We start from the raw sequence: 16,210 nt of genomic DNA on the forward strand, positions 1-16,210 counted from the left end.
TAGTGACATTACATTCCCTGGCAATAATTTCACACTCCCTTGCAAATGTTTGGCATTCCCTCACAATCATTTTTCACTCTCTTGCAGTAATTTTAGCATTCCCTCACAACAGCTTTTGCAATCTATCCAGTTTGCAACCATTCTATTGCATTTGCAAAGGAACACAAAACTATTTTAAGCGAAGGCTAAACATTTGTGAGGGAATGCAAATCTATTGCAAGGGAATGCAAAAAGTTTACAATTTAATGCAAAAATATTCCAAAGGAACATTTTTTGCAATGGCACTTTAGGGGCTCAGTATGAACTGTGACAGTTTAAAAGTGGATGGCTTTAGTGTTTGGCTGTCTTTAGGGAAAGCTAGAGCATTTATTATAATACCACAAAGTAAAACCTTTCAGAAAACAAAAATAAAACTATTAATGCAGCCTTAGAACAAACTGAAAAACTAAATAAAAATAAAAACTAATGAAAAATTCAAGGTCTCACTTTATTTGGATAGTCCACTATAGTCCCCTATAGATCTACAGATGTAATATATATGTAGATATAATCTCTACAGTTGTTCAAATTGTTAACAAACTATCTGTTGGAACTCTGAACTGTACTCCACTATCGGATATGGCAGCAACTGAGAGTTAAAAAGGCAGCATTTCAACATTTCAATAAAAATTTCAATGAATCTTTGGTCATATTTTTTAAAATATATACCTGAGATATTTTGTGCATATGCAAAAACATTATTTAACATTATTTAATTAAAGATCTTTTTTTATATTTATGGTATCGACAGTGAATTGCTGGCTTCTGAGTTGCTTTACAGCAACTCTGTAAAGGGTCTGTTTAACTTATTTTCACAAATAAGTCAGCAAACTTGCAAACGTTTGCATATGACTGTGCACTGAATAAAGTTTAAGTCAGAGGGTCTTGTGCTCTTCTAAGCAGTGGTGTAGATTCATGCATTGTCTACACAGAGAACAGTATAATGTCAGATTGTAGCGTATAATGCTCATTTGGGGACATCTGGCCAGTAAGTCCTGCTTTATCCCTGCACTCAGGTCTATACTGGCTCTATAGGTCAGATAAGCCTTGAAACCGCACAACATACAGCGGCCAGGGATTATAACCTCCAGCATCCACACACACATCTGCCCGTGTGCTTACGTAACTGACCGTCTCCTAAACAAGCACAGGTCAAATGTCAGGCTTTTGTGTTTCAGTGTCACCCCATCTTACTTTCTGCTGCATTTATTTTTACTAAAGCCGTTCAGGCTCCAACAGAAAACAAGCAGTTTGTTGTAGTTCATTGAGGGGGTTATGGATGTTGTAGTTCATAGAATTTGATTTTGGATGTAGTTTTGAGTGTGATTTTTTTGTTGTAGTTTATTGAGTGTGATTTTGTTGTAGTTTGTTGAGTGGGATTTTGGATGTTGTAGTTTATTGGGTGGGTTTTAGATACTGTAACTTATTTGGTGTAAACTTGTAGTTTATTGAATGTCATTTTGTATATTATAGATTAGCGAGTGTCACTTTGTATATTGTAGTTTATTGAGTGTCATTTTGAGCGTTGTAGTTACTGAGTGTCCTTTTACATGTTGTAATGTATCGAGTCTGTTCTGAATGTAGTGTATTAAGTCTGCTACGGAGGTTGTAGTTTATTGAGTGGGATTTTGGATGTTGTAGTTTATTGTGTGGGTTTTAGATATTGTAACTTATTTGGTGTCGATTTTGTAGAGTGTAGTTTATTGAGTGGCATTTTGGATGTTATATACATTGTATATTGTAGTGTGGATGTTATATACGTTGTATATTTGGATGTTATACACATCGTATATTGTAGTTTACTCTGTGGGATCTTGGATGGTGTAGTTTATTGAGTGTCATTTTGGATGTTGTAGTTTATTAAGTGGATCACAGATGTAGTTTTTTGAGTGGTATTTTGGACGTAGTTTATTAAGTGGGATTTTGGGTATTGTAGTTTATTGAGTGTGATTTTGGATGTTGTAGTTTACTGAGTGTAATCTTGTATGTTGTAGTTTTGAGTGTGAATTTGGATGATGCAGTTTATTAAGTGGGATTTTAGATATTGTAGTTTACTGAGAGTGATTTTGGATGCTGTAGTTTATTGAGAGTGATTTTGGATGTTGCAGTTTATTGAGTATGATTTTGGATGTTGTAGTTCATTGTGCAGAATTTGGTTTCTGAGCTGCCATTGTTTCACGTAAAACATGAACACAAGAGGACAGGCATTACATTACATAACATGACAATATGCATGTGACCCTATTTCCCTATACAGAGCAGCTTACACTTAAATGCATGTACACTACAGTTGAATAGTCTGCAACATCAATTATGTTTATTGTTTTGTTTAATAATCACTTTAAAGAATTTATTAAATGATACATAAAACTGCTGAAATTATTCAGTTATAGAGAATTCTTGTGAAAAATTTGAAAAATGTGATTATTAGTGTTCAAACATGAAGCATTCTGGGTATTCATTTTATTATACCTTCATGCTTGATGCTATACAGCCTTCTCAGTGATTACAGAACCACGTATGGCTCAGTTCATTTTGGACATTTCTAACATTTCTTCCCTATTAATGAACTAAAACGTATGAAGTTGTACAATATTAGCATATTAGAATCATTTTAAACATGTATCTGCAACAAAGTTGGACCATTGAAAACAGTGATTAGTAATGAATGATTACAATTTAATGTAAAGTGCTGGAAAATGTTTGGGTCACTAAATCAAGGTTGTTACCTGATCTCATGAAGTTTTATCCCCTCGTTGATGAATATGAGAGGGATTAGCCAGAAGATGCCCAGCAACCACGTGGCCAGGGGTATGTCACTGACGTAGAAAGTGTGGTGGGACGTCAGGTCATGCCAGAGGAGTCGGGAACCCATTGCTATGGAAACGTTAAATATGGGCCTGAGGTTGTTTAAAGGTTTGCATTTTCACAATACTAAGATATTTAGTTTGACGGTGCAAAATGCACTGGGAATTTAATAAACCTATACAATTTAAATTCAGCGTTTGGATGAATTATTTAGGAAGGAAAAAGAGGGAAAATGATCGAATCAATTATTTAAATAAGATGATGTCATAATGGGGCAGCACCCGGTCAGCTACTTGTTACTAAGCAAGTACTACACTGGTTGTTGTTCTTGTTTACACAGTCTGGTCTAAATCTGTATTTATGATATATGCAGTTGTTCAGTGTTCTACAAATGTAGCTGACAAACACAATATACTAACGAAAACCCCTAATCATACACTACGTGGCCAAAAGTATGTGGACAACTGACCATCACACCCATATAAGCTTGTTAGACATCCCATTCCAAAACCATGGGCATTCATGTGGAGTTGCCCCCCTTGGCAGCTATAACTCCTCTAGGAGGGCTTTCCACAAGATGTTGACAAGATGTCCATTCAGTCTAAATAGCATTTGTGAGGTCAGTCACTGATGTTGGACGAGAGGGCCTGGCTCACAATCGATGTTCCAGTTCATCCCAAAGGTGTTCAGTGGGGTTGATGTCAGGGCTCTGTAGGCCACTAGAGTTCCTCCACACCAGACTCGTCAAACCATGTCTTTATGGACCTCGCTTTGTGCACAGGAGCTCAGTCAAGCTGGAACAGGAAAGAGCCTGTCCAGTAGTTGCCTGCTTCACACCACTCCAGCCGACACTTGGCATTGCACATAGCATTCTTAGACTTGTGTGCATCTGCTCTGCCATGGAAACCCATTTCATGAATCCTTAGATTCACAGTTTTTGTGCTGATGTTGCTTCCAGAGGCACTTTTTAACTATAATGAGTGATGCAGCAGACATGACTGAGCTGTTGCTCATAGATGCTTCCTTTTTACAATAACAGCACTTACAGTTGTCTGGGGCAGATCTAGCAGGGCGAAGATTTCACAAACTGACTTGTAGCATCCTATGACTATACATTTTTAAAGTCAGTGAGACCATCAGTATGACCCCATTCAACTGCCAGTGTCTGTCTGTGAAGACTGCATGGCTATGCGCTTGATTGCGTACATCTGTTAGCACTAAGGGTGGCTGAAACACCCGAATTCAATAATTAAGAGGGTGTCCACATACTTTTGGCCATATAGTATATTTGCATGTGGCAAATACACCATCTTAAAAATATATACTGAAAGTTATTTAATTGCATACAACTAAAGCAAATCATGGTTTATTATCATGTATCACATGGCTGTGTTGTATATTGTGTCGAATATTTGTAAATGTAAAGGTATTAAAACTCACACAGTGCACACGACCGCACACCAGCTGTGGTTACTCAGTGGGCTTTGCTTCCACATGGGGGCTGAGCGATGGACATGACTGACAGATGTGCACACTATTACACACAAGCACGCACACGCACACAAATACACACACACGCAGAGCACTTTAGTATTTGAGGCCGTTATAATAGTGACTTCCTTTCATTTCCATTCTCAGACTGTTTGTGAAATCATATAGAATTCCCTTAAAAATACAATCTATATGAAAACAGCATTTTAAATAACTCATATTTCTCATATAGCACATTTTACATACTTGTTTCTATGCTCATTGCCATATTTTGTTTTTTTCGCTGAAACGAGGATATACAGTAAAACACATATAATGAAATTATAAAACCCTTAAGATTCAATTTTAAAGTGCCAAAAATATTTTATTTGGATTGGATTTCAACATATCTATGATACACTGATACAGACAAAAGCCCAGACCACTTAGAAGTACATTTTTACTCACTAGCGTAGAGCAGCACAAGGAAGGCGATGACTTTCTGTGCTAGAGACAGACCATCAGAATGTTTGCCGTACCAGTCTGGAGACCACACTGTTGAATTCCTGAAAAATACATTCATGCAAAGCACTGTCTTAAAAAATTTGGCAAAAAGCAAATTTACACAATTTCCCACTTACACTAGACGTAATTGAGCTGAGGCATGTTTGTTCTTTAGTTTAGCATTGGAGCTATGAGGCTAACAAACACTAGATGTCAATAGTCACCGAAAACTTCATCTTCATCTTCTTCTTGTAGCTGGACGCTGCATTTATTTTATATAGGTGAGCCACATTTTGCCTTCCCGGCATAATCCGACTCCCCTTCATGTGCATTCAGATCATACAGGAATGTGGACGATAGATTATGCAAGATTTCTGTTATGTCTTTCTATAGACATATACAAGAGTAATACTTATGAAAATAAACAACAGAAACTGCAAATGTAACGTGTGGCGTCAGTATGCCTACCTGATGTGTGTGCTACGAGTCAGAATTCATAATGAAACCTGCTGTTCTAAATTACTGGAAGTTTTGTTCATTTTTATAGTTCACAGTAATTCATATGTTTCCTAAACCACATTACTGAAGACCTGCATGTGGTTTGAGTGGTTTAAGAGACATTTTGAGGATGTATTTACCAAAAAGACTTGGGTGACTACTAACTTCCAGTGTTTGTTAGCAACATTAGCCTCATAGGTCTAGTTTAAAACTAAAGAAGCTAAATTTGGACACTTGGTTAAGGCTGTTGGTCATTGTGTTGGGTTATTTCCACAGTCTTGTGTAGTCTTTGGTTAGCCCAGCTGCTAACAACCCAGACTAAGAGCTAATTTTCAAAAAATAACAGCGCCGGTTATGATAGAGTCAGTTAAACTGCTTCACACCAGGCAGCAGCACAAAAGCATCACTGACATTAATCATACTTTCATAAAATATAGACATTTCACTACTTATTACTAAGTGAAACCAATAAAGACACATTTTAAGACAAATCTACATTATAAACCTGCAGTTTTTCCTGAATGTGAGGAGGAGCTGACAGGACTAGCTAGCGTTAGCTTGCTATGTTTGTTTCCACTGTCTTACTGAAGGGTAACTGGAAGTTGTCGCCCATTATATGACATTTGTTGAAACATAAACCTGGATATTAGATCATTTTTAAGCGGAATTTGATGTTATCTGCCTAATATTTTTATTGCAGTCGGCTAGCGTTGCTAAGGTAGCTGACTAACTGTCTTATATAGCTAGGTTATAGCTAAACTAGCTAGTTAGCCAAACAAACTTGGTTAACCTAGACTTATATCACCTGTCTTGTCTTCGTGTATGTCTTACTTTGGAGGCATCATTGTTTTTTAAGTGTTGCTTTTGGCATTGGGGCTAATTTTGAACATATTTGCACACATACACTATATACGTACATTAGCAGAGCTGTTGGGTAGCAGAGCTTTTCATCTTCATGGTTTATTTCGAGGCAGAAGCCGTGCAGAACGAGGCCAAAGCATGTTAAGTAGATGCACACAGTCAGGCCAAACTTCACCAGGAAGCACAGCATGAAGAAACGTAGGGTCTGCAGAGGATCAACAACATTGGTTATTCCTTTCTAATGCTACTTTGTACTCATTTGACTGAACAAATACTTGGCACTGAAATCAATGCACCTCGCTTACTTTAAATCCCTGCACATCAGTTTTAGAAGCAGTTACGAATTTGACCAGTAGATGTCAGTCTTCTACAAAGGTACACCATGGACAGTTTCAGCATCAATATTTTACATATATTGGCTCTAATAGCGCCATCTTTTGGCACTCATCCATTTGTGCATATTGTGAATTTGCTTTTTGTATAATGTGGCCCTGTTTTAAAAACACTGGACATTGAAAAGTTCAGAACATTTAATCTACTTTTGGAAAATAATCCCAGTTTGGTTATTTGATGTGTGTCAAATTTGGAGTGGTTTGTAAAAATAGATTTTCAATTTTTTGTACAGTTTCTTTGTGTTCAAAATGGAAAATACAATGAAAGATGTCAGAAAATGAACACTTGAACTGTGTTTGTACCTTTTTTGGTAGGAATCTCAGATTTTTCCCTGTAGGAACTTTCATGATGGAACTGTCAGATGGCTTTCCCAGCAAGGACACACTAAACAGACAAGTCAAAGAAGTCAAATGACTGGCAAGGAACTGTCCAGGGACATCTTGAGTCCAGAATCTATGTTACAATACAGCTAAAGCACTGACCAAGAAAGCGCTGGGTTTAGTACATTATTTTCAAGATGATAAAAAAATATATTCATTAGCTTCTTCATATTCCAGTATCTAAACAAATATGTGTGTGTGTCCGTTTGTATTTTGCTCTTTGTGGGGACAAAAAGTCTCTTGAATGATGGAAACCATGAACATTTTGTTCAGGGCCTGATCGATATATCGTTTGGCTGAGCACTGTTATTGAGCTTGCTGAGCCTCATTGGTCAACATATCACATATAATGCGTCAATTTTTTCAGTCTCAGCTTCTCAAAGTGAAAACTTATAATCTCCTAATAGCTGTTGTACCACCCAATATGAGCCCTCCAGCACTGACCTTCATATCACTAATATAGGCAGAACACTATTATGGTTAAAATGACAAAAATGTATTCAAATGTAACCTTTAGCATCAGAATAATATTTAATAATAATAATAACACAAACTACCTTTTATGAAGGGGACTAATGAAATATTTGGCCACTGCTGCTCAAATGACGTTGATTTCCTAAGTGAAAATGAGTTAACGCATCCTCTACAGAGTCCAGCGCAGTTTTGTGATTTCCCTGCTCTAGCACACCAGGCAAACCTGATCATTAACTGATGAGTTCAATCTGGTGTGCTTGAGCAAGAAAACCACCAAACTGTGCAGGAATTTATTTCTCCAGGACTGGAGTTTCTCACCCCTACATTCTATTGCTGAATTTAACATATTGGGGAAAAGTAATGCCTGTGCAAAAGTTCATTTGCAAAAAAAGGCCATCATATTTGTCTGAAAAGCACTATTTACCTCAGGGGTTCCCTGTAGTACCCTGCCTTGCACATTTTGCTGTCTTTCCTGCTCCCAACACACCTGATGCAACTTATGAGCTTATTAACGACCCTTTACCAAGTTTTAGAGTTAAGGCCAGTCCCAAATGCTGCCCTAAGCCCTGCAGCTGCCCTCAGCCCTTCATGTGCCACAAGCAACTCAATGTTTTTTATGCACAGTATCTGAATCCAGATTACAGGCATAATTCAGCTCAATTACAAGATAAATTAATACACAAATGTTTTCAATCACATCTGAATATCTTCCTGTAGGTGAAACCACTAACTTTGATTGGCTTGCCCGTGTTGTTGTGCTCCTCGCTGAAGGCTGCGTTAAGGGTGCATAGAAGGCACTACTGAGCATCCTTCTAAACAGCAAAATGAGAAATGGGACCCCAAACAGCTTCATGTATGTACAATTGTGGACTGCAGGACTGTGAGTACACCACTTGGGGCTGGGCTTTAGAGCACAGAAAACTGCTACTCCAGAACCTGGGTTGGGAACCTGTGGTCTAACCGAAATGGCCCATATTTTGACATTGTGGGGACTTTTTTTTGTTGTTGTTTCTGTGTTTTGTTTTGTTTTGTTAGAAATGCAGCTTCAGTTAGAAAAGTAAACAGTTCTTGGAGATACATTTAGATTTTGATTAAGTGTAGCATAACACGTAACTCACTTAAATACAGAAAGCACACAGAAGGACCTCATTATGTTAGGAATACAAACTTGTGTGTGTGTGTTTATGCACACCTGAGAATAGGGAAATATAAACAAGAGAGAAAGAGGACATCACTGGTAGCCAGAGGAGGAGGCAGCTGGCACACACTCGCCAGAATCTGCGGTGACACACACACACACACACACCGGTCACAGTTCTACACAGAACCAGCCTTAAAGAGAGAAGAACGTTACAGTGATTTTCAGCCAAACCAGTTTTAACCTATTTCCCTGTAGTTTAAAACTGGGATTCTCAACCTTTTCTACCTAAAGGCTCACTTGTTTGTCACTAAGGCCCACAAGAAAACAAGACTCAGACCCAAACTTTTTACTTAACCTCATTTTTGGGAGATTTTTAGCAGGATGTATTCACTCCTGCAGTATGTAACATGCATCAATGAACATTATTGTTAAGTCAATTCTTATTTTATGGTACTGCCATCTCAGGCCCAGAATGGACCACTGGCACCCCCTCAGTATTGGCCTGAGGACCACTAGAAGGTGTCTCAAGGCCCACTCGTGGCCACGGCCCAATGGTTGAGAAACACTGGTTTAAAAAACACCACAAAAATGTTGTTTCAAAACTCAAATCCAAAAGAAGCCACTGGGCAGTTGTTTAATTCTGTAATTAACATGTATTCAGAACGTGTATTCTTCTAGAACCCATGTAGAACTTCATGTATTCTACAGTCTGAGGTGTTTAGTTTTCCACAGGGAACAATTTGTGGTTTGTGAGTTTTGTGAGTGGGGTTTTCCCAGGTGTGTGATTCGGTATTAGCATAGACAACCTTCACAAACTCCTGTTTGATCATAAAATGGTACCAGAAATCGCTTTTATTCAGTTGGCCCAGTGTTTGAACTGTGATGAAATTTTTTTTTTAAAACATTTTTCCACGTCTGTCTCATCCTAAAACATGAATTGTGTTGTAATGTTAATGGTTGTATTTTTGAATTTTGTTTTTGTTTTATATGCGTAGTAAACTTTAAATGAGTTTTAGATGCCTTTAACTTAGAGTCATGTGGAAAAGTTAGATGCTCTGATGGTGAAATTATATGTTTAGTTGGCTTTTTTCAGTCACATCCAATTTCATCCACTAGTAAGGACCCCCCCAATCACGTGATACCACCAGCATTAGGAGGGCGAAGGCTAGCATAGGCTTCCTCCATCAACTGTGAAGCACCACCACATCTTTTCAAACTGCTGCTAACGCAACGTCATTGGACAGCTGAACGTCATTGGAGGTAAACACTGCCCGAACGATCGCTGCACTGCCTAACATCGCGCTGAGTGATGTGGGATTTTGGGGGTCATCGAACCCACCCAGAGAGAGCGAGGCCAGTTGTGGACTCCTGGCCACGGATGGCTGTAGCATCACTGGGGGTCGAACTTGCGATCTCCTGATATCTTTAGTTGATTTTAAAGTGAAAATAAGTTCTTCCAAAAGTGTGGCCTGTGCAAAAGTTATGGCACCCCTTTATATTTTAAGTTTTTTGCCCCAGTATATTAAAATCAAAATAAATAAAAGTTATGCACTACAATTGTTTTATAAAGTGGAGATTTAGGTCTGATCCCTATATAGGATGTTTGCTCTTATTTTTACTTAGAAAATCACAAAAAATGTCATTTGATGGGGCACCCAAACTTTTGCACATGACTGTATTTGAAACGCTAATTCACAAAATTAAAAACTGACCAGTGGCTTCTATCGGTGTCTTTCTAGTCGACAGATTTTCTACTCTTTTCTAATCCAGAGCAGTAAATGGGGAAACTTTGTCGGTGGTAATTTAGTTTACGCTACATTCCGTTAACCTCCTAAACTCCCAGGCTTATTACTTACTAAGGCTTATTATTCAGTAACTACAGGGACTTTAATGTAAACTGGTTGAGCTGTTCTTAGATTATAGAAGTGTGTTATAAAACTTTGGGACGTGTCTGTGAAGGAGGCACCTGGATCAGAACGAGGGAGAGCTGACACTGTAGGAGAAACAGAAAGCACTTCCTGATACCAGCTGTAATGTGTCGAGCCTGAGAATCAGAAGCAGAAACTTCTTTATTATTACAAGAAATATATCAAAATAAAAACACAACACAGTCAACAAATACCATAAAAACGTGAAAAGGGGTGTTATTGTACATACATGGTTATATGTGTGCAATGATAAAGTCAATTCATTTAAAGATGTGAGCACAAATTACTGCAGTTGCATGCAAAAGTTTGGGCGCCCCTGTCAAATTATTATTATTTTTTTCTCAAGTGAAAATAAGCTAAAAGATTCTCTACAGAGACACACTTCTGCATGCACATATTTAATACACAATTATTATTTGTTTGCTGAATTTAACATTAAAAACACATACAATTAAAATGTGGCCTGTGCAAACATTTTGGCACATTTAATATTTTAAGTTTTATTTTTTTCCAAAAAATTGCAGAAAAAAATGCAATTTATGTGCTCTCAGTAGAGGATGTGTTAACTTATTATCAACAAAACATGTAATTTGACTGGGGGTGTTTAAACTCTTGCATATAGCTGCATGTATATGTATTATGTGGATATATTATGTACAGGGTTAGCAATAAGCATGTTAAAGTACATAAGCAGGTCTACTAAGTGTAAACAGGCTTTCTGTTTTGTTTACGTCTTGGATTTATTGTCTGGACATACCTGCTTGATGAGTTTGATGACCGTGCTGTTGTCCTGGTGGTGGAGCTGCACTGTACAGGCCAGCCCACAGATGGCGCTAGAGAGCTGAGCCAGACTTCCAGAGTCTCGGGAGTGTGACGGCCTCTGAGGGGCATCGGAACTGGACTGAGTCCACGCGGGAGCCAGAGGCTCTAAAGCAATACTGTTCACCATCAGGACAGAACCATGATGCTGCTTATGAGTGGCAGATCAGGTGAAGAAAGAAAGGAGCTCAAGCACAACAGTGATGACTAAAAATAAGATGAAAGATCACATCACCTAATGTCGCTCTGCAGGAAGATGCCATTGTTATTGATGTTCTGACTGCTCCCAAGGCAACACACAACTTCTCCATACTCCTGCATGATACACACCATCTCACACTCAGCTACAGTGCACACACACACATACACACACACACACACACACACACACACACACACACACTATCAGGTAGAGCAGAAAACATTGCCTTTTTATCTCCTTCTCTGCTTCTAGCAGCAGTATGTCAAATATTCACTTGGTATGTTGAAATAATAACTTATAATGTCAAAATATTGACATACTATCACAAAATAATGACTTACTTTCTTAAAATATTGACTTAGTATCTTGAAATAATAACTTGACTATTGAAATATTAACATAATATCACAAAATGACTTATTTTTTTGAAATATTGACTAGTATCCCAAAATAATGACTTACTCTTTCTTTCTCTTTCTCTAAATATTTACTTAGTATCTTAAAAAAACTAGAATATTTTCTTGAAATATTGACTTAGTATATTAAAATAATGACTTGTTTTGTCAAAATATTGACATACAATCACAAAATAATTGCTTACTTTCTCTAAATATTTACTTAGTATCTTAAAATAAAACCTAATTTTTATGAAATATTGACCAGTATGTTGAAAATAACTTGTTTTTCCAAAATATTGACATAATATCACAAAATGACTTATTTTCTTGAAATATTGACTTAGTATCCCAAAATAATGACTTATTTTTCCAAAATATTGATATTTAGTATCTCAAAGTAATCAGTTATTCACTTGAAATATTGGCTTAGTATCTAAGAATGACATACGATGTCAAAATAATGACTTAGTATTCTGTAATAATGACTTATTATTCAAAAACATGCAGACACACACAGATTCAGGGTTACTTTTTTCTATGAGATAATAACAAAATATTGACATACTATCACAAAATAATGACTTATTTCTTAAAATATTGACTTAGTATCCCAAAATAATGACTTACTTTCTCTAAATATTGACTTACTATCTTAAAAAAATCATTTTCTTGAAATACTGACTCAGTATATTGAAATAATGACTTTCTTTTTTTTTCAAAATATTAACATTGTATCACAAAATGACTTTTTTTTTATATATATTGACTAGAATCTCAAAATAATGACTTGCTTTCTTGGCTTAGTTTTGCAAAATAATGATTTATTTTCATCTCAAAATTATTACTTTGTTTCTCAAAATAATGTCTTAAAATCTCAAAGTACTCAATTATTTTCTGGAAATATTGGCTTTATATCTAAAAATGACTTACAATGTCAGAATAATGACTTAGTATTTTGTAGGAAAGACTTATTATCCAAAAATAATCATTTACTTTCTTAAACTGTAATAACCCACTATTTTGACATTGTACATCAAAATCTTGAGAAAAGGTCATTATTTCAAAATACTGAATCATTATTTTAAGAAAACAAGTCATTATTTTGAGATACTAAGTCATATTTAACATGCTGCTGCCGGAAACAGAAACGTTGTTTCTCTTTTCTATGGCAGGAGTGGGCTACCATAGACAATACTGTCCACAAAAACTATTTTCTCAAATTATTTTCTTAAAAAACTATAATAACCCTATCCGCATACAATTTTTCTTTATATTCTTTCTTTATACTTGCTTGGCTGATTTGAAACTTGAGTGATCTTGAAATCAAACAGTCAATCATGCTATCCAGACAAGTGTGAAATGGTAAGTTTAAACAGGAAAGTCCATTACTCAGGAAGTATCTAGCAGTTTCTATAGTGCTCTTTCATTCATCATGCCTATGGCAGTTAATGCAAATATAAAAATGATCTTATCTTTGGCTTATCATGTTTAAAACCATTGCCCATTATGTGTAGGTGTGCACATGTGAGAGAGACCTACTCTGAGACGTGCAGTCTGTGAAGAGAGGGACCAGTAATGGGACGTTATCAATGTGCTCCAGGTGAGGCCGAACATTCTCAATGCCTTTAGGAAGTTTGGCCTGTAAACACAGCCAGAATACTGAACAGTTAGCTTCGTGAGTGAGAGTTGCTCAATTTTATCCCCTATTTAGTTGTGGCCAAGTCCACCCGCATGCCTGGAGAAGTGTGCTTTGAGAGGAATGCTACCTGCCAGTTCTGATATGTTGGGTAACAGATGTCCATGCTGAGTGATGGGTGTGATCCTACCTTGTCTTTTTGTGCTAACATTACATCCATAAGCTAATAACAGTGCAGCATTGCCCCCTACTTTGAGCCCTGCCATCACAAGGCGTTGGTTTGGTTTGGACAATTTTGCACTCAGTTCCCACCCTTATAAGTCTATGTTCCCACATACATTTAGCCCAGAACTTCTTATGGTTGTCCCGATATGTTCTCATTACTCAAGACCAATTATGCTTTCTTGGACTCTTCAACATGGATGGCTTGGTTTTTTGACCACAGGGAAAGGAATGACCAGATAAGTGGTGTAACCTATTTAGGAGTATCTGAGTAAGCCACTCAGGTCTTTTCTAGGCCAGTGGTTCTCAAAACCAGGGACCCCTAGATGATCCACTTTTTTGCTCCATGCCATCTTGTAACACAGGTGTGTAGAGCAAAAACATGACCCTTCTGGTTTGAGAGCCACTGTTCTGGGTCCTTGCCCCCATTAAGTAAGACAGTTCATATACACAGAGGTCATACACATACTCTATACTGCTAGCATGTGGGTCTTTGACTGGGGCACCCAGGACATATGCACTTGCTGCTGTCACCAGACACTCCATCGCTAGATCTGTAATCCCCTTAGAACTAGCAACATGTAGCATCAGGATTCTTCTGGATAATCTTGACAAGAATTGCTTTTGTAGGCATGGAGCTGATGCATTGTGATACTGACATTGTTGCCTTGAGAGAGGCACTAGGCTGGCATTGAATTCATGTGATTCAATCTCTATGATGAGCATCACTAAGACATTATTTCAGCTAAAGAACAAATCCAAAGCCCTCCGGGTACACCTATCCTTTGGTTACTGGCACTTGCAACCAGAGGATTTTAATTATGGACTTTGAATCCAGTTTCCAGACTGGGATTTTGTAGATTAGCAAGTAATTTAGCTGTTGATGTAACTGCTTGGGCAGGTATAGTCAAATACAAAATTCAGGACCTGAAGCTGGTAGTGGTGGTATGAGGGCTCACGGATTGAGGGAGGTGGGAGAAGTTGGGCTGGAGTTCTGGGTGGCTTCTGCCTGTAGCTAGAAGGCCGGACCCCCCCTTCATAGTCGTGGTAGGACTGATATAGGACTGAGGAACAGGGAGGAGATGGGGTGGCAGCGGGGATTGCAAAAACTTTGTCACAGGAACAGAAGGTGAGGATGGCAATTCATAGGGCGAAAGACTGTAAGGAGGAGGGGTTTCAGACATGGTCCTCCCCCAAACATTCGCTGTGTATGGTCAATACTCTGTAGACCAACAAGACTCCTGGTCCTGACAGCATATCTACAGAGATCCTGAATACAATGACTACTTGTTCAGTGGTCAGGACGCCATGGACCCCCACAGAGCAGGCACTATTTGGGTGGTGGATCATTCTCAGCACTGCAGTAACACTGATGTGGTGGTGGTGTGTTAGTATGTGTTGCACTGGTCTGAGTGGATCAGACACAGCAGTGCTGCTGGAGTTTTTAAACACCTCAGTGTCACTGCTGGACTGAGAATAGTCCACCAACCAAAAATATCCAGCCAACAGCGTCCTGTGGGCAGCGCCCTGTGACCGCTGATGAAGGACTAGAGGATGACCAACACAAACTGTGCAGCAGCAGATGAGCTATCATCTCTGACTTTACATCTACAAGGTGGACTGACAAGGTAGGAGTGTCTAATAGAGTGGACAGTGAGTGGACACAGTGTTTAAAAACTCCAGCAGCACTGCTGTGTCTGATCCACTCAGACCAGTGCAACACATACTAACACACCACCACCACATCAGTGTTACTGCAGTGCTGAGAATGATCCACCACCCAAATAGTACCTGCTCTGTGAGGGTCCATGGGGGTCCTGACCACTGAAGAACAGGGTAAAAGGGGGCTAACAAAGTATGCAGAGAAACAGATGGACTACAGTCTGTAATTGTAGAACTACAAAGTGCACCTATATAGTAAGTGGAGCTGATAAAATGGACAATGAGCATAGAAACAAGGAGGTGGTCATAATGTGAAGCAGTATATATCGCTTTATTGCCAACAAGATGCTATCATTGTGATTATATATAGAGGCAGGGGCAACTTATAAAGTCCAACTGCAGCAACAGCAGGTAACTTTTTAAATCACCAAAATAAGCCAAAGTGTCACCTTGGCATGTATTACTTTTGTAAGAAAGCTAGCTGTTTCACAAGGAGAAGGCAAAAATGAAGTGACCGTGAATTTTAGACAAGACAAAAACCTGTTGAATATCCAGAGGCTCCACGCTGCAACTACATTTAGATTTTAGAACTCCAGTATGCGTAACTGTCCGTTGGTGGCACCTTCATGAGAAACCCTGCGAACGGTGGTTGCTGCAAGAGTAACTTCAGTCAGGTCCTGTACAAGTGAAGATCCTCTCCTTCGTCCACTACTCTCACTTTTACCACTGAGGCAAATCCCTACCAACTACACCATTTTTCAAAAATAGGACTGTC

At 38.2% G+C, this 16,210-nt stretch overlaps 1 protein-coding gene across 1 annotated transcript in view; it reads right to left on the reverse strand.

Moving 5' to 3' along the window:
• Nucleotides 1–4,777: 4,777 nt before the first annotated feature.
• The window catches only part of LOC118797973 (transmembrane protein 94-like), a 31,846-nt gene continuing 20,413 nt past the window's right edge, over nucleotides 4,778–16,210 (reverse strand). The window contains exons 15-22 of the mRNA XM_036557270.1: nucleotides 13,455–13,554; nucleotides 11,551–11,659; nucleotides 11,254–11,434; nucleotides 10,535–10,612; nucleotides 8,620–8,705; nucleotides 6,876–6,957; nucleotides 6,237–6,385; nucleotides 4,778–4,883 (exon numbers count right to left, since the gene is read on the reverse strand). Of these exons, the coding sequence (XP_036413163.1) occupies nucleotides 4,778–4,883; nucleotides 6,237–6,385; nucleotides 6,876–6,957; nucleotides 8,620–8,705; nucleotides 10,535–10,612; nucleotides 11,254–11,434; nucleotides 11,551–11,659; nucleotides 13,455–13,554 (891 nt within the window). The remainder of the gene's footprint in view (nucleotides 4,884–6,236; nucleotides 6,386–6,875; nucleotides 6,958–8,619; nucleotides 8,706–10,534; nucleotides 10,613–11,253; nucleotides 11,435–11,550; nucleotides 11,660–13,454; nucleotides 13,555–16,210) is intronic.

This window comes from Colossoma macropomum, unplaced genomic scaffold (genome assembly GCF_904425465.1).
Source record: "Colossoma macropomum unplaced genomic scaffold, Colossoma_macropomum, whole genome shotgun sequence".
Classification (NCBI taxonomy): Eukaryota; Metazoa; Chordata; class Actinopteri; order Characiformes; family Serrasalmidae; genus Colossoma; species Colossoma macropomum.